Source organism: Elephas maximus, chromosome 5, assembly GCF_024166365.1.
Source record: "Elephas maximus indicus isolate mEleMax1 chromosome 5, mEleMax1 primary haplotype, whole genome shotgun sequence".
Lineage (NCBI taxonomy): Eukaryota > Metazoa > Chordata > Mammalia > Proboscidea > Elephantidae > Elephas > Elephas maximus.
In genome coordinates this window covers 163,615,090-163,633,420 of record NC_064823.1, presented here as the reverse complement: position 1 = coordinate 163,633,420, position 18,331 = coordinate 163,615,090, and the positions used below count along the sequence as shown (strand labels likewise).

At 50.3% G+C, this 18,331-nt stretch overlaps 2 protein-coding genes across 3 annotated transcripts in view; both read left to right on the top strand.

Moving 5' to 3' along the window:
* HTRA3 (HtrA serine peptidase 3) overlaps positions 1–18,331 on the top strand; it is a 72,060-nt gene that overhangs the window by 31,881 nt on the left and 21,848 nt on the right. For both annotated transcript variants that reach the window (XM_049886696.1, XM_049886697.1), the window contains exons 5-6: positions 2,331–2,363; positions 4,119–4,233. In XM_049886696.1, coding sequence (XP_049742653.1) covers positions 2,331–2,363; positions 4,119–4,233 — 148 coding nt within the window. The remainder of the gene's footprint in view (positions 1–2,330; positions 2,364–4,118; positions 4,234–18,331) is intronic.
* Positions 6,949–16,867, top strand: LOC126077387 (putative uncharacterized protein DDB_G0290521). Its single transcript, XM_049886698.1, has 2 exons — positions 6,949–7,100; positions 15,741–16,867. The coding sequence occupies exons 1-2, from the start codon at positions 7,037–7,039 to the stop codon at positions 16,598–16,600; spliced, it is 924 nt and encodes a 307-aa protein (XP_049742655.1). The 5' UTR covers positions 6,949–7,036; the 3' UTR covers positions 16,601–16,867.

Sequence of the window (18,331 nt, the reverse complement as noted above, 5' to 3'; positions counted from 1 at the left end):
GCCCTGGAGACACTGAGGTGTGGCCACCACCCTGAGTGCCTTTTCTAAGTTCACATCTGTCAACATTTATTACTGTTATTATCAAAATGACATGTCTGGGGCACCCTTGGCCCATGTTCCAGCATGTGTATCTCAGGGTTTGTGGTGGTTTCAGTGCTCTGCTGGAAGCATTACTCTTTAAGCCACGAGGCAGGTGGGACAAGAAAAAGCTCCACCCCCCATCACCCAGCCCCCATGCCAGCTACCCCGCCAGTGATGGAGCCCCCCAGCATGTCTGCCATGAGCCTCTGAGGTGGGGCAGCTTAGCGCAGAGGGCCCTGGGTCACATCAGTCCAATCATCTGACAAGGCTGCCTGCTGAATCACTCTGAGCCTCAGCTTTCTTGTCTGTAAAGTGGGACTGGTAATGAAGCCCTTCAGTGTTGGGGGGGAAAACTCAGCAGCTCTTTGAAGCTGTGTATTTCTGCAACGATTAGAGTTCCTGTGGAAAGAGCTTCAAGACAGGAGCTGAGGGCAGGGTGAAGCTTCAATCCTGCCACCTGGCCACTTCCTCCCCCGGAGGACAACAAGCCAAGCACCCTCACCCTGGGAGATGATAGGAGATTGTGCGTGAAGTTAGAGTGAGGGCCCTGGAGCTGGGCAGGCAGCTTGTCACAGATCCCATTCTTACAGCCACTTCTCACCAAACTCCTCTTTCTGCTGCCACTCAGCCTCTTTACCAGACCATAAAAAGGAGAGGAATAATTAATCCCTTATACTGGCATTGAGCTTTGTGATTTCCTAACCAACTGTCACATTAATGATCACCTTTGTGGTGGATGGGTAGATGAATGGATGGATGGATGGTGGATGGTCGATGGATGGATGAATGGATAGATTAATAGATGGATGGATGGGTGGGTGGATGGGCAGAGTAATGGATGGATAAGTGGATGGGTGGGTGGGTAGGCGGATGGCCGGATGGATGGATGCAGATGAATGGATGTTGGTGAGGTGTATGAATAGAGAGATGAGTGGATGGATGGAAGGAAAAAAGGAAGGAAGGAAGGATGGATGGATGGATGGATGGATGGATGGATGGATGGATGGATGGATGGATGGATGGATGGATGGATGGATGGATGGATGGATGGATGGATGGATGGATGGATGGATGGATGGATGGACGGACCGACGGATGGACGGACAGATGGACGGACGGACGGATGGATGAACGGATGGATGATGGATGGATGGATGATGGATAAATAATGGATGGATGGACGGATGGACAGATGGATGGACGGATGGACGGATGGATGACGGATGGATGGATGGCTGCGTGGGTGGGTGCGTGGGTGGGTGGATGGATAGATGGAATGGTGGGTGGGTGGGTGGGTGGATGGATGGCTGGCTGGATGGATGCAGATGAATGGATGATGGTGGGGTGTATGAATAGAGAGATGACTGGATGGATGGAAGGAAAAAAGGAAAGGTGGATGGATGGATGATAGGATGGATAGATGGATGGAAGGATAAATGGGTGATAGATGGAAGTGTTAATCGACCACATGGGCTAAGGGGTGGGTGGGCAACTTTCTTGCTCTTATTTTGCTGACAAACTTCTCGAGGGGAGTCATGGTGACATTGGAGGAGGGGTGTAGGGTTTTCGATGGAGCAGGGTCAGGACAGCAAGTCCATCTCTGTGTCCCAGTGATTGGCACACAGCAGGTCACCTATAATGCTCAGAGCCCCTGGCCCCCAGCTATATTACCAAGGACTCAGTGTATGTCTGTAGAGTGCTAGGCACTAAAGGGCACCATGGGGAGCAGCTGGGAAGATGGACCTGGGGGCTGAGATTACATGCCCAAGGTGCTAGCAAGTCTGTGCAGCCCAGGACTACTGACACATGCTCTTCCCCTGGAAATGGACAGTAGGGCCCCCAGGGCAGGTGGACAGGGTGTTAGGTCCCCAGAAAGTCAGCACTTGAGGTCTGATGCCTGGCCCCTTGGAGAGGCCTGTGAAGTGGAGCCCCCAGCCCTCCTCAGATGCACTTGGGTCTCCACGGGATTGGTGTGGTGGCGAGCCAGACCATAACCCCTCACAGGAGGAGACAATGCACTGGCCCCATTCCTGCCTCCCAGCAGTGTGCCCTGGGTCCCATCCGCATCTCTCTGGGCTCTGCTCTGAAATAATAAGTGGGGGGATGCCCCTCCAGAGGGGACTGGTACACAGTACAGGGTGACCGTTGTCATTGTTGAGGGTTAGTTCATTTGCACGTCCACACTCCGGACCTTTGCTGAGCCCTGTCTTGAGTCGTGATGCGGCTAATGTCTGTTTTCCCTCTTGCAGTTCGGGAACTCCGGAGGACCACTGGTGAATCTGGTAAGTTCCCACAGGGGCCGGCACCTCTGGCTCCCTGGGCTTTGCTCACCTGAGATGGGGGGCAGGTCTGGGGATCCAGCACTTGGCCTTCAAGCCTTCTCAACGGTGAGAAGGTGGCTGGGTGGGAGGCTGGGGAGAAGGTCCTGAGGCAGGTGCGTGCTGCCAGCTGTACTGCAGGAGTGTTGTTGGCAGCAGAGGAGTAAGGGACCTCTGAACACACAGTCACAGGGGCCACATGCCCACTGGGGGGTCAGAGCAGGGAGACACAGGAGCACCCCTGAATGGGGGATCTGGATCCAGCCACCCTTCTGCTCTCCGCCCCATCCTCATGTTCACATGCTAGATGAGAGGACTTGTCCTGTTTCCTCTACCCCCTCCAAACACCCCTCCCTGGTTCTGTTCTGGGCCCCAAAGTTAGGCTCATGGGCCCCCCCAGGTGAGCTGTTCCTGGAATAGGTCAGGAAGTTTCTCAGAGTTCCTGGGACCAGGGCACCGAGGGGTCAGTTGTAGCCACTGCCTCAGGCTCCCCCAGCATTGGGAAGTCAGAGGGAGAGGGACCCCAGGGCCACTTGGGGGGAAAGGAGGTCATTCTAGAGGGACAATGGCAGGGATTCACTGTGATGTGGGGTCAGGGAGGGCTTCCTGGAAGAGAGGGCATTTAAGCTGGTTGCAGGGAGGGGGTTTGGGCAGGTGGGCATGTGGAGAGGAAGAGGTCCAGGAAAAGGGCATGACCAAGCTCAGGGGTGGAGTCCCTGGCAGTGTGTGGAGGGCCTGGTGGGGAGGGGGCAGTGGAAGGGACTGAGGCCACCAGGGGGCTGCAGTCTTGGGAATGGAACTTCACCTTGCACTTCCCAAGGCTGAAGGGAGCACCTTCATGTCAGGAGCTTATGTGGGTGGAGTGCAGGCGGGAGGCCGGGAGGCCAGGAGGCTGGAGAAGTGGCTGTTGCAAGTCATCCAGGCAGCAGGGATGGGCAAAACAGAGGGTCAAGGTGGACACAGTCTTGAGCCCCTCAGTCCTACCCCCTCCTGAGCTCCTGGGATCAGGCAGGGACCAGGTGGGGACAGGCACTCAGGACCAGACTGACAAAGGGTATCATGACTCGAAGCTCTGCCCCAAACCCCATAGGCGCCCTGGTGAGCTGGCAACCCCCATCCAGAGCCCCCTTGGCCTGGCCTGGAGGTGGTCCAGACCCCGCTCCTCCTGTGGACAGAAGGCAGGTCCAAGAGGCACGTTCCAGGCCGTGGGAAGGAGCTAGTTCTGGAACCTGAGTGGGGCCTCCTTCAGCTTCTCGGTGGAGGTGTGGGGTGCAGGGTGGGGGTGAGATTCTGTGGAGCCACCTTGGCCCTATTTGCCCCCAACCCCAGCTTCTAGAAGGAGGAGCTAGATGAGCCTTGCTTTCTTTTGGGCTCCAGCAACTAGGACCCTGGCCCGGGGCTGCCCTTGGTCGGTAGACACTGCTCCTCAGGGCAGGACGACCACCGGGTGAGATGAAGGCTCCAGCTGTGAGCTTCCCCAGCAACACTCTCCAGGAGCCTGGGGTTTGGAGGCAATGTGGCAACAAGGTGGGGTCATTGGCCCATGAGCAGACTCAGAGCGGCCTGTCCAGGGCGCCTGGGTGGCTCCACGACCTTCTCAGGTAGGGGAATTGCAGTGAGGACCAGCTCCATGAAGCAGAGCCGGGACTCCTGCTCTGAAGTTAAGGGCAGCGGTTGCCCGGGCTCCCTGAGTGACCTCCGCCTGGTCTCTCTGCCCAGGACGGTGAGGTCATTGGCATCAACACGCTCAAGGTTACAGCTGGCATCTCCTTTGCCATCCCCTCGGACCGCGTTGCACACTTCCTCGCTGAGCTCCAAAACGAGCATGTTAAAGGTAAAGGACTTACCTGGGTAAAGCTCTCTGGGGGATGAGGCTCCCTACAACCTCTCGGCTCTGGGGCTGGGATGGAGAGCAGATTTGAGACCCCAGCTGGGGCCTGGTCACCCCAGGTGGCTCCAGATGACCCCATTGCCCATCCTTAGGTGCCGTGTGAACCCACTCACTCCTGGGCTGGGGCCTTCACCCACCTTGAAACGCCAAGACCCCAGGACCCTTCATCCTCAGCCTCTCTTGATCTTCCTCCCTGCTTCTGCTCATTTCATGGCCATGTTTATGCCCCTCCAGACCATCTGTCTTCCTGGCTGGTGGTATCCAAACACAAGTGGCAACATCAGCTGCTTGGACTCCCTGACTTCCTTTCTCTGGGCAGCTCCTGAGCTGTCAGAACCTGGTGCTTCTTTCCTTCATCTGTTCTTCTATCCATGCATCTATCCATACATGCACCCATTCATCATCTATCCATCATCTGTCCATCCACCAACCCACCCACCCACCTATCCATCCATCTGTCCATCCATCCACACACCCACCCATCCATCCATTGTCCATCCATCCACCCACCCACCCATCCATCCCTCCATCCATCCGTCCATCCATCCACCCACCTATCCATCCCTCATCCATCCATCCATTATTTATCCATTGTTTATCCACCCACCCATCCACCCATCCACCCATCCATCCATCCATCCATCCATCCATCCATCCATCCATCCATCCATTATTTATCCATTGTTTATCCATCCACCCATCCACCCATCCATCCACCCACCCATCCATCATCCATCCATCCATCCATCCGTCTGTCCATCCATCTGTCCATCCATCCATTATTTATCCATCATCCATCCATCATCCATCCATTCGCCCATCCATCCATCTGTCCGTCCATCTGTCGGTCCATCCATCCATCCATCCATCCATCCATCCATCCATCCATCCATCCATCCATCCATCCATCCATCCATCCATCCATCCATCCATCCATCCATCCATCCATCCATCCATCCATCCATCCATCCATCCATCCATCCATCCATCCATCCATCCACCCACCCACCCACCCACCCATCCACCCACACCCCCATCCATCCATCCATCCATCATCCATCCGTCTGCCCATCCCTAAGTGCTTTCTGCCTCTGGGCTACACAGACCATGGTGCAGTAGCTTCTACTCCAAGGAACAGAGCCCAAGCCCCGATCCTTAGAAGTTACCCTCCTCTCAGCCTCCATCTCCTCACCTCCACCCCAACAGAAGTGCCCAGCCCACCCTGCCCACCTCTAGGTGGTTATAAGCTCCCAAAGAAGGTCCAAAGAGGCCTTAACAAGGCACAGGTGACTCTCCAAGTGAGATCTGGCAGGCGTCTTCTTAAAGGCTGTGGTTGCAGCCACATTCCTGAGGAGGATCAAGCTGCCCTTGATATCAGGACCCTTCCTGGTGGCTCTTTTTAGCCCTGTCTGCTACCCAAGCAAACTTCTCACTCTCACCATTTTGTCTCCTAGCCCAGGTCCCAGACCCGGCCCAGCCCTGATACTTGTATCTTCCAATTGCTGCCCTGCCTCCATCTGGTCACTCAAAACAGTTCATTAGAGTGCAAGGGGCTCCCTCTTACTTGTCTCCTTCTCCACAACTCTGCCAGCCAGGCCCATGGCCCCAGGCAGCCAAGTGCAGGCCATGAGGACTGGGGACATGAAGAGCTCCTGTGAGGACTGCCTTGTTCTCTTCATCAGTGTGTCTTGTGGGAAGATAATCTGGGGCCAGGCACAGCCTATCTCGCCTGGAAAAGCTGAAGGCTTTCTTTACTGGGTGTTGAGGCCTGTCTAATCACTTGAGCTCTCTTCCCCTTGGCTGCAGGGAAGCTCAGGACTAGCCCCCAGTTGCATCTTGGTACTCTTTGTAGCTGTGGTTTATCTGTGGCTCTGCTGTGCTCAATTCCCCCTTCCTGTCTCTAATGACTGAGACTTTTGAGTTGAATTCGCATTTTCTCCATGGTCCCTTTGACCTTGGCTGCCTTTCTGGACAGCAGTGGGGCCACACATTAAACAAACGGGGTGTGTGAGGTTACAATTTCTTTGGAAATGAGCTGGGCAGCTTCCTCTTCCTTCTACCTTTCTTCCTCTCCTCTCTTCGACAAGAGCCCCTCTGGGCCAGAGTTTGCTCCTCCGTGGCACAGGGATCACCCCAGTAGAGCTGACATCACTCCAGGCCCCTCAGGATGTGTTCACATCCTATTCCGAGCGTTGTGCTCATTGGGAACCCAATCACGTCCTCTGGGGACGTACAGACTAACCAAAGAGCTTGGTAAATCTTAGCGGAGTGACCAAATCATAACTTAAGGATCCTTCTCAAGCTGACTGGTGCTTGGTTGGCCTTTTTTTTTTTAAATAAAACAACCAACTAATACAACCCCAGTTAATCTAAAGCTCTTTTATATGTATGAAAAAAATCTTTCATTAAATCAAGGTGGCCTGATGGTGCATTTCTTGTTCTTGTTTCAAGGGGCTGGGGAGTGTCTTAGTCACTTAGTGCTGCTGTAAAAGAAATACCACAGTGGATGGTGTCTTAGTCACCTAGTGCTGCTATAACAGAAATACCAGAGTGGATGGTGTCTCAGTCACCAAGCGCTGCTATAACAGAAATACCAGAGAGGATGCTGTCTCAGTCGCCTAGTGCTGCTATAACAGAAATACCACAGTGGCTGGTGTCTCAGTCACCTAGTGCTGCTGTAACAGAAATACCACAGTGGATGGTGTCTTAGTCACCTAGTGCTGCTGTAACAGAAATACCACAGTGGATGGTGTCTCAGTCACCTAGTGCTGCTAGAACAGAAATACCACAGTGGATGGTGTCTCAGTCACCTAGTGCTGCTCTAACAGAAATACCACAGTGGATGGTGTCTCAGTCACCTAGTGCTGCTATAACAGATATACCACACTGGATGGTGTCTCAGTCACCTAGTGCTGCTATAACAGAAATACCACAGTGGATGGTGTCTCAGTCACCTAGTGCTGCTATAACAGAAATACCACAGTGGATGGTGTCTCAGTCACCTAGTGCTGCTATAACAGAAATACCACAGTGGATGGTGTCTTATTCACCTAGTGCTGCTGTAACAGAAATACCACAGTGGATGGTGTCTCAGTCACCTAGTGCTGCTGTAACAGAAATACCACAGTGGATGGTGTCTCAGTCACGTAGTGCTGCTATAACAGAAATACCACAGTGGATGGTGTCTCAGTCACCTAGTGCTGCTATAACAGAAATACCACAGTGGATGGTGTCTCAGTCACCTAGTGCTCCTATAACAGAAATACCACAGTGGAGGGTGTCTCAGTCACCCAGTGCTGCTATAACAGAAATACCACAGTGAAGGGTGTCTCAGTCACCTAGTGGTGCTATAACAGAAATACCACAGTGGATGGTGTCTCAGTCACCTAGTGCTGCTGTAACAGAAATACCACAGTGGAGGGTGTCTCAGACACCTAGTGCTGCTGTAACAGAAGTACCACAGTGGAGGGTGTCTCAGACACCTAGTGCTGCTGTAACAGAAGTACCACAGTGGATGGTATCTCAGTCACCTAGTACTGCTCTAACAGAAATACCACAGTGGATGGTGTCTCAGTCACCCAGTGCTGCTATAACAGAAATACCACAGTGGATGGTGTCTCAGTCACCCAGTGCTGCTGTAACAGAAATACCACAGTGGATGGTGTCTCAGTCACCTAGTCCTGCTGTAACAGAAATACCACAGTGGATGGTGTCTCAGTCACCTAGTGCTGCTGTAACAGAAATACCACAGTGGAGGGTGTCTCAGTCACCTAGTGCTGCTGTAACAGAAGTACCACAGTGGACGGTGTCTCAGTCACCTAGTGCTACTCTAACAGAAATACCACAGTGGATGGTGTCTCAGTAAACCAGTGCTGCTATAACAGAAATACCACAGTGGATGGTGTCTCAGTCACCTAGTCCTGCTGTAACAGAAATACCACAGTGGATGGTGTCTCAGTCACCTAGTGCTGCTGTAACAGAAATACCACAGTGGATGGTGTCTTAGTCACCTAGTGCTGCTATAACAGAAATACCACAGTGGATGGTGTCTTATTCACCTAGTGCTGCTGTAACAGAAATACCACAGTGGATGGTGTCTCAGTCACCTAGTGCTGCTGTAACAGAAATACCACAGTGGATGGTGTCTCAGTCACCTAGTGCTGCTATAACAGAAATACCACAGTGGATGGTGTCTCAGTCACCTAGTGCTGCTATAACAGAAATACCACAGTGGATGGTGTCTCAGTCACCTAGTGCTCCTATAACAGAAATACCACAGTGGAGGGTGTCTCAGTCACCCAGTGCTGCTATAACAGAAATACCACAGTGAAGGGTGTCTCAGTCACCTAGTGGTGCTATAACAGAAATACCACAGTGGATGGTGTCTCAGTCACCTAGTGCTGCTGTAACAGAAATACCACAGTGGAGGGTGTCTCAGACACCTAGTGCTGCTGTAACAGAAGTACCACAGTGGAGGGTGTCTCAGACACCTAGTGCTGCTGTAACAGAAGTACCACAGTGGATGGTATCTCAGTCACCTAGTACTGCTCTAACAGAAATACCACAGTGGATGGTGTCTCAGTCACCCAGTGCTGCTATAACAGAAATACCACAGTGGATGGTGTCTCAGTCACCCAGTGCTGCTGTAACAGAAATACCACAGTGGATGGTGTCTCAGTCACCTAGTCCTGCTGTAACAGAAATACCACAGTGGATGGTGTCTCAGTCACCTAGTGCTGCTGTAACAGAAATACCACAGTGGAGGGTGTCTCAGTCACCTAGTGCTGCTGTAACAGAAGTACCACAGTGGACGGTGTCTCAGTCACCTAGTGCTACTCTAACAGAAATACCACAGTGGATGGTGTCTCAGTCAACCAGTGCTGCTATAACAGAAATACCACAGTGGATGGTGTCTCAGTCACCTAGTCCTGCTGTAACAGAAATACCACAGTGGATGGTGTCTCAGTCACCTAGTGCTGCTGTAACAGAAATACCACAGTGGATGGTGTCTTAGTCACCTAGTGCTGCTATAACAGAAATACCACAGTGGATGGTGTCTCAGTCACCTAGTGCTGCTATAACAGAAATACCACAGTGGATGGTGTGTCAGTCACCTAGTGGTGCTGTAACAGAAATACCACAGTGGACGGTGTCTCAGTCACCTAGTGCTGCTATAACAGGAATACCACAGTGGATGGTGTCTCAGTTACCTAGTGCTGCTATAACAGAAATACCACAGTGGATGGTGTCTCAGTCACCTAGTGCTGCTATAACAGAAATACCACAGTGGATGGTGTCTCAGTCACCTAGTGCTGCTATAACAGAAATACCACAGTGGATGGTGTCTCAGTCACCTAGTGCTGCTGTAACAGAAATACCACAGTGGAGGGTTTCTTAGTCACCTAGTGCTGCTGTAACAGAAATACCACAGTGGAGGGTGTCTCAGTCACCTAGTGCTGCTATAACAGAAATACCACAGTGGAGGGTGTCTCAGTCACCTAGTGCTGCTGTAACAGAAATACCACAGTGGAGGGTGTCTCAGTCACCTAGTGCTGCTGTAACAGAAATACCACAGTGGCTGGTGTCTCAGTCACCTAGTGCTGCTGTAACAGAAATACCACAGTGGATGGTGTCTCAGTCACCTAGTGCTGCTGTAACAGAAATACCACAGTGGATGGTGTCTCAGTCACCTAGTGCTGCTGTAACAGAAATACCACAGTGGATGGTGTCTCAGTCACGTAGTGCTGCTATAACAGAAATACAACAGTGGATGGTGTCTCAGTCACCTAGTGCTGCTATAACAGAAATACCACAGTGGATGGTGTCACAGTCACCCAGTGCTGCTATAACAGAAATACCACAGTGGAGGGTGTCTCAGTCACCCAGTGCTGCTATAACAGAAATACCACAGTGGAGGGTGTCTCAGTCACCCAGTGCTGCTATAACAGAAATACCACAGTGGAGGGTGTCTCAGTCACCCAGTGCTGCTATAACGGAAATACCACAGTGGATGGTGTCTCAGTCACCTAGTGCTGCTCTAACAGAAATACCACAGTGGATGGTGTCTCAGTCACCTAGTGCTGCTATAACAGAAATACCACAGTGGATGGTGTCTCAGTCACCTAGTGCTCCTATAACAGAAATACCACAGTGGAGGGTGTCTCAGTCACCCAGTGCTGCTATAACAGAAATACCACAGTGGAGGGTGTCTCAGTCACCCAGTGCTGCTATAACAGAAATACCACAGTGGAGGGTGTCTCAGTCACCTAGTGCTGCTATAACGGAAATACCACAGTGGATAGTGTCTCAGTCACCTAGTGCTGCTCTAACAGAAATACCACAGTGGATGGTGTCTCAGTCACCTAGTGCTGCTATAACAGAAATACCACAGTGGATGGTGTCTCAGTCACCTAGTGCTGCTGTAACAGAAATACCACAGTGGAGGGTGTCTCAGACACCGAGTGCTGCTGTAACAGAAGTACCACAGTGGAGGGTGTCTCAGACACCTAGTGCTGCTGTAACAGAAGTACCACAGTGGATGGTATCTCAGTCACCTAGTACTGCTCTAACAGAAATACCACAGTGGATGGTGTCTCAGTCACCCAGTGCTGCTATAACAGAAATACCACAGTGGATGGTGTCTCAGTCACCCAGTGCTGCTGTAACAGAAATACCAGAGTGGATGGTGTCTCAGTCACCTAGTCCTGCTGTAACAGAAATACCACAGTGGATGGTGTCTCAGTCACCTAGTGCTGCTGTAACAGAAATACCACAGTGGAGGGTGTCTCAGTCACCTAGTGCTGCTATAACAGAAGTACCACAGTGGATGGTGTCTCAGTCACCTAGTGCTGCTCTAACAGAAATACCACAGTGGATGGTGTCTCAGTCAACCAGTGCTGCTCTAACAGAAATACCACAGTGGATGGTGTCTCAGTCACCTAGTGCTGCTGTAACAGAAATACCACAGTGGATGGTGTCTTAGTCACCTAGTGCTGCTATAACAGAAATACCACAGTGGATGGTGTCTCAGTCACCTAGTGCTGCTATAACAGAAATACCACAGTGGATGGTGTCTCAGTCACCTAGTGCTGCTGTAACAGAAATACCACAGTGGCTGGTGTCTCAGTCACCTAGTGCTGCTGTAACAGAAATACCACAGTGGAGGGTGTCTCAGTCACCCAGTGCTGCTATAACAGAAATACCACAGTGAAGGGTGTCTCAGTCACCTAGTGGTGCTATAACAGAAATACCACAGTGGATGGTGTCTCAGTCACCTAGTGCTGCTGTAACAGAAATACCACAGTGGAGGGTGTCTCAGACACCTAGTGCTGCTGTAACAGAAGTACCACAGTGGAGGGTGTCTCAGACACCTAGTGCTGCTGTAACAGAAGTACCACAGTGGATGGTATCTCAGTCACCTAGTACTGCTCTAACAGAAATACCACAGTGGATGGTGTCTCAGTCACCCAGTGCTGCTATAACAGAAATACCACAGTGGATGGTGTCTCAGTCACCCAGTGCTGCTGTAACAGAAATACCACAGTGGATGGTGTCTCAGTCACCTAGTGCTGCTGTAACAGAAATACCACAGTGGATGGTGTCTCAGTCACCTAGTGCTGCTGTAACAGAAATACCACAGTGGAGGGTGTCTCAGTCACCTAGTGCTGCTGTAACAGAAGTACCACAGTGGATGGTGTCTCAGTCACCTAGTGCTGCTCTAACAGAAATACCACAGTGGATGGTGTCTCAGTCAACCAGTGCTGCTATAACAGAAATACCACAGTGGATGGTGTCTCAGTCACCTAGTCCTGCTGTAACAGAAATACCACAGTGGATGGTGTCTCAGTCACCTAGTGCTGCTGTAACAGAAATACCACAGTGGATGGTGTCTTAGTCACCTAGTGCTGCTATAACAGAAATACCACAGTGGATGGTGTCTCAGTCACCTAGTGCTGCTATAACAGAAATACCACAGTGGATGGTGTGTCAGTCACCTAGTGGTGCTGTAACAGAAATACCACAGTGGATGGTGTCTCAGTCACCTAGTGCTGCTATAACAGAAATACCACAGTGGATGGTGTCTCAGTCACCTAGTGCTGCTATAACAGAAATACCACAGTGGATGGTGTCTCAGTCACCTAGTGCTGCTATAACAGAAATACCACAGTGGATGGTGTCTCAGTCACCTAGTGCTGCTATAACAGAAATACCACAGTGGATGGTGTCTCAGTCACCTAGTGCTGCTATAACAGAAATAGCACAGTGGATGGTGTCTCAGTCACCCAGTGCTGCTGTAACAGAAATACCACAGTGGATGGTGTCTCAGTCACCTAGTGCTGCTGTAACAGAAATACCACAGTGGATGGTGTCTCAGTCACCTAGTGCTGCTGTAACAGAAATACCACAGTGGAGGGTTTCTTAGTCACCTAGTGCTGCTGTAACAGAAATACCACAGTGGAGGGTGTCTCAGTCACCTAGTGCTGCTGTAACAGAAATACCACAGTGGATGGTGTCTCAGTCACCTAGTGCTGCTGTAACAGAAATACCACAGTGGCTGGTGTCTCAGTCACCTAGTGCTGCTGTAACAGAAATACCACAGTGGAGGGTGTCTCAGTCACCTAGTCCTGCTGTAACAGAAATACCACAGTGGATGGTGTCTCAGTCACCTAGTGCTGCTGTAACAGAAATACCACAGTGGATGGTGTCTTAGTCACCTAGTGCTGCTATAACAGAAATACCACAGTGGATGGTGTCTCAGTCACCTAGTGCTGCTATAACAGAAATACCACAGTGGATGGTGTGTCAGTCACCTAGTGGTGCTGTAACAGAAATACCACAGTGGATGGTGTCTCAGTCACCTAGTGCTGCTATAACAGAAATACCACAGTGGATGGTGTCTCAGTCACCTAGTGCTGCTATAACAGAAATACCACAGTGGATGGTGTCTCAGTCACCTAGTGCTGCTATAACAGAAATACCACAGTGGATGGTGTCTCAGTCACCTAGTGCTGCTATAACAGAAATACCACAGTGGATGGTGTCTCAGTCACCTAGTGCTGCTATAACAGAAATAGCACAGTGGATGGTGTCTCAGTCACCCAGTGCTGCTGTAACAGAAATACCACAGTGGATGGTGTCTCAGTCACCTAGTGCTGCTATAACAGAAATACCACAGTGGATGGTGTCTCAGTCACCTAGTGCTGCTGTAACAGAAATACCACAGTGGAGGGTTTCTTAGTCACCTAGTGCTGCTGTAACAGAAATACCACAGTGGAGGGTGTCTCAGTCACCTAGTGCTGCTGTAACAGAAATACCACAGTGGATGGTGTCTCAGTCACCTAGTGCTGCTGTAACAGAAATACCACAGTGGCTGGTGTCTCAGACACCTAGTGCTGCTGTAACAGAAATACCACAGTGGAGGGTGTCTCAGTCACCTAGTGCTGCTATAACAGAAATACCACAGTGGATGGTGTCTCAGTCACCTAGTGCTGCTATAACAGAAATACCACAGTGGATGGTGTCTCAGTCACGTAGTGCTGCTATAACAGAAATACCACAGTGGATGGTGTCTCAGTCACCTAGTGCTGCTATAACAGAAATACCACAGTGGATGGTGTCTCAGTCACCTAGTGCTCCTATAACAGAAATACCACAGTGGAGGGTGTCTCAGTCACCTAGTGCTGCTATAATGGAAATACCACAGTGGATGGTGTCTCAGTCACCTAGTGCTGCTATAACAGAAATACCACAGTGGGTGGTGTCTCAGTCACCTAGTGCTGCTATAACAGAAATACCACAGTGGATGGTGTCTCAGTCACCTAGTGCTCCTATAACAGAAATACCACAGTGGAGGGTGTCTCAGTCACCCAGTGCTGCTATAACAGAAATACCACAGTGGAGGGTGTCTCAGTCACCCAGTGCTGCTATAACAGAAATACCACAGTGGAGGGTGTCTCAGTCACCTAGTGCTGCTATAACGGAAATACCACAGTGGATGGTGTCTCAGTCACCTAGTGCTGCTCTAACAGAAATACCACAGTGGATGGTGTCTCAGTCACCTAGTGCTGCTATAACAGAAATACCACAGTGGATGGTGTCTCAGTCACCTAGTGCTGCTGTAACAGAAATACCACAGTGGAGGGTGTCTCAGACACCTAGTGCTGCTGTAACAGAAGTACCACAGTGGAGGGTGTCTCAGACACCTAGTGCTGCTGTAACAGAAGTACCACTGTGGATGGTATCTCAGTCACCTAGTACTGCTCTAACAGAAATACCACAGTGGATGGTGTCTCAGTCACCCAGTGCTGCTATAACAGAAATACCACAGTGGATGGTGTCTCAGTCACCTAGTCCTGCTGTAACAGAAATACCACAGTGGATGGTGTCTCAGTCACCTAGTGCTGCTGTAACAGAAATACCACAGTGGAGGGTGTCTCAGTCACCTAGTGCTGCTGTAACAGAAGTACCACAGTGGATGGTGTCTCAGTCACCTAGTGCTGCTCTAACAGAAATACCACAGTGGATGGTGTCTCAGTCAACCAGTGCTGCTATAACAGAAATACCACAGTGGATGGTGTCTCAGTCACCTAGTGCTGCTGTAACAGAAATACCACAGTGGAGGGTGTCTCAGTCACCTAGTGCTGCTGTAACAGAAATACCACAGTGGACGGTGTCTCAGTCACCTAGTGCTGCTGTAACAGAAATACCACAGTGGATGGTGTCTCAGTCACCTAGTGCTGCTGTAACAGAAATACCACAGTGGATGGTGTCTTATTCACCTAGTGCTGCTGTAACAGAAATACCACAGTGGATGGTGTCTCAGTCACCTAGTCCTGCTGTAACAGAAATACCACAGTGGATGGTGTCTCAGTCACCTAGTCCTGCTGTAACAGAAATACCACAGTGGATGGTGTCTCAGTCACATAGTGCTGCTATAACAGAAATACCACAGTGGATGGTGTCTCAGTCACCTAGTGCTGCTGTAACAGAAATACCACAGTGGATGGTGTCTTATTCACCTAGTGCTGTTGTAACAGAAATACCACAGTGGATGGTGTCTTAGTCACCTGGTGCTGCTATAACAGAAATACCACAGTGGATGGTGTCTCAGTCACCTAGTGCTGCTGTAAGAGAAATACCACAGTGGATGGTGTCTCAGTCACCTAGTCCTGCTGTAACAGAAATACCACAGTGGACGGTGTCTCAGTCACCTAGTGCTGCTATAACAGAAATACCACAGTGGATGGTGTCTCAGTCACCTAGTGCTGCTGTAACAGAAATACCACAGTGGCTGGTGTCTCAGTCACCTAGTGCTGCTGTAACAGAAATACCACAGTGGAGGGTGTCTCAGTCACCTAGTGCTGCTGTAACAGAAATACCACAGTGGATGGTGTCTCAGTCACCTAGTGCTGCTATAACAGAAATACCACAGTGGATGGTGTCTCAGTCACGTAGTGCTGCTATAACAGAAATACCACAGTGGATGGTGTCTCAGTCACCTAGTGCTGCTATAACAGAAATACCACAGTGGATGGTGTCTCAGTCACCTAGTGCTCCTATAACAGAAATACCACAGTGGAGGGTGTCTCAGTCACCCAGTGCTGCTATAACAGAAATACCACAGTGGAGGGTGTCTCAGTCACCTAGTGCTGCTATAACAGAAATACCACAGTGGATGGTGTCTCAGTCACCTAGTGCTGCTGTAACAGAAATACCACAGTGGAGGGTGTCTCAGACACCTAGTGCTGCTGTAACAGAAGTACCACAGTGGAGGGTGTCTCAGACACCTAGTGCTGCTGTAACAGAAGTACCACAGTGGATGGTATCTCAGTCACCTAGTACTGCTCTAACAGAAATACCACAGTGGATGGTGTCTCAGTCACCCAGTGCTGCTATAACAGAAATACCACAGTGGATGGTGTCTCAGTCACCCAGTGCTGCTGTAACAGAAATACCACAGTGGATGGTGTCTCAGTCACCTAGTGCTGCTGTAACAGAAATACCACAGTGGATGGTGTCTCAGTCACCTAGTGCTGCTGTAACAGAAATACCACAGTGGAGGGTGTCTCAGTCACCTAGTGCTGCTGTAACAGAAGTACCACAGTGGATGGTGTCTCAGTCACCTAGTGCTGCTCTAACAGAAATACCACAGTGGATGGTGTCTCAGTCAACCAGTGCTGCTATAACAGAAATACCACAGTGGATGGTGTCTCAGTCACCTAGTCCTGCTGTAACAGAAATACCACAGTGGATGGTGTCTCAGTCACCTAGTGCTGCTGTAACAGAAATACCACAGTGGATGGTGTCTTAGTCACCTAGTGCTGCTATAACAGAAATACCACAGTGGATGGTGTCTCAGTCACCTAGTGCTGCTATAACAGAAATACCACAGTGGATGGTGTGTCAGTCACCTAGTGGTGCTGTAACAGAAATACCACAGTGGATGGTGTCTCAGTCACCTAGTGCTGCTATAACAGAAATACCACAGTGGATGGTGTCTCAGTCACCTAGTGCTGCTATAACAGAAATACCACAGTGGATGGTGTCTCAGTCACCTAGTGCTGCTATAACAGAAATACCACAGTGGATGGTGTCTCAGTCACCTAGTGCTGCTATAACAGAAATACCACAGTGGATGGTGTCTCAGTCACCTAGTGCTGCTATAACAGAAATAGCACAGTGGATGGTGTCTCAGTCACCCAGTGCTGCTGTAACAGAAATACCACAGTGGATGGTGTCTCAGTCACCTAGTGCTGCTGTAACAGAAATACCACAGTGGATGGTGTCTCAGTCACCTAGTGCTGCTGTAACAGAAATACCACAGTGGAGGGTTTCTTAGTCACCTAGTGCTGCTGTAACAGAAATACCACAGTGGAGGGTGTCTCAGTCACCTAGTGCTGCTGTAACAGAAATACCACAGTGGATGGTGTCTCAGTCACCTAGTGCTGCTGTAACAGAAATACCACAGTGGCTGGTGTCTCAGTCACCTAGTGCTGCTGTAACAGAAATACCACAGTGGAGGGTGTCTCAGTCACCTAGTCCTGCTGTAACAGAAATACCACAGTGGATGGTGTCTCAGTCACCTAGTGCTGCTGTAACAGAAATACCACAGTGGATGGTGTCTTAGTCACCTAGTGCTGCTATAACAGAAATACCACAGTGGATGGTGTCTCAGTCACCTAGTGCTGCTATAACAGAAATACCACAGTGGATGGTGTGTCAGTCACCTAGTGGTGCTGTAACAGAAATACCACAGTGGATGGTGTCTCAGTCACCTAGTGCTGGTATAACAGAAATACCACAGTGGATGGTGTCTCAGTCACCTAGTGCTGCTATAACAGAAATACCACAGTGGATGGTGTCTCAGTCACCTAGTGCTGCTATAACAGAAATACCACAGTGGATGGTGTCTCAGTCACCTAGTGCTGCTATAACAGAAATACCACAGTGGATGGTGTCTCAGTCACCTAGTGCTGCTATAACAGAAATAGCACAGTGGATGGTGTCTCAGTCACCCAGTGCTGCTGTAACAGAAATACCACAGTGGATGGTGTCTCAGTCACCTAGTGCTGCTATAACAGAAATACCACAGTGGATGGTGTCTCAGTCACCTAGTGCTGCTGTAACAGAAATACCACAGTGGAGGGTTTCTTAGTCACCTAGTGCTGCTGTAACAGAAATACCACAGTGGAGGGTGTCTCAGTCACCTAGTGCTGCTGTAACAGAAATACCACAGTGGATGGTGTCTCAGTCACCTAGTGCTGCTGTAACAGAAATACCACAGTGGCTGGTGTCTCAGTCACCTAGTGCTGCTGTAACAGAAATACCACAGTGGAGGGTGTCTCAGTCACCTAGTGCTGCTATAACAGAAATACCACAGTGGATGGTGTCTCAGTCACCTAGTGCTGCTATAACAGAAATACCACAGTGGATGGTGTCTCAGTCACGTAGTGCTGCTATAACAGAAATACCACAGTGGATGGTGTCTCAGTCACCTAGTGCTGCTATAACAGAAATACCACAGTGGATGGTGTCTCAGTCA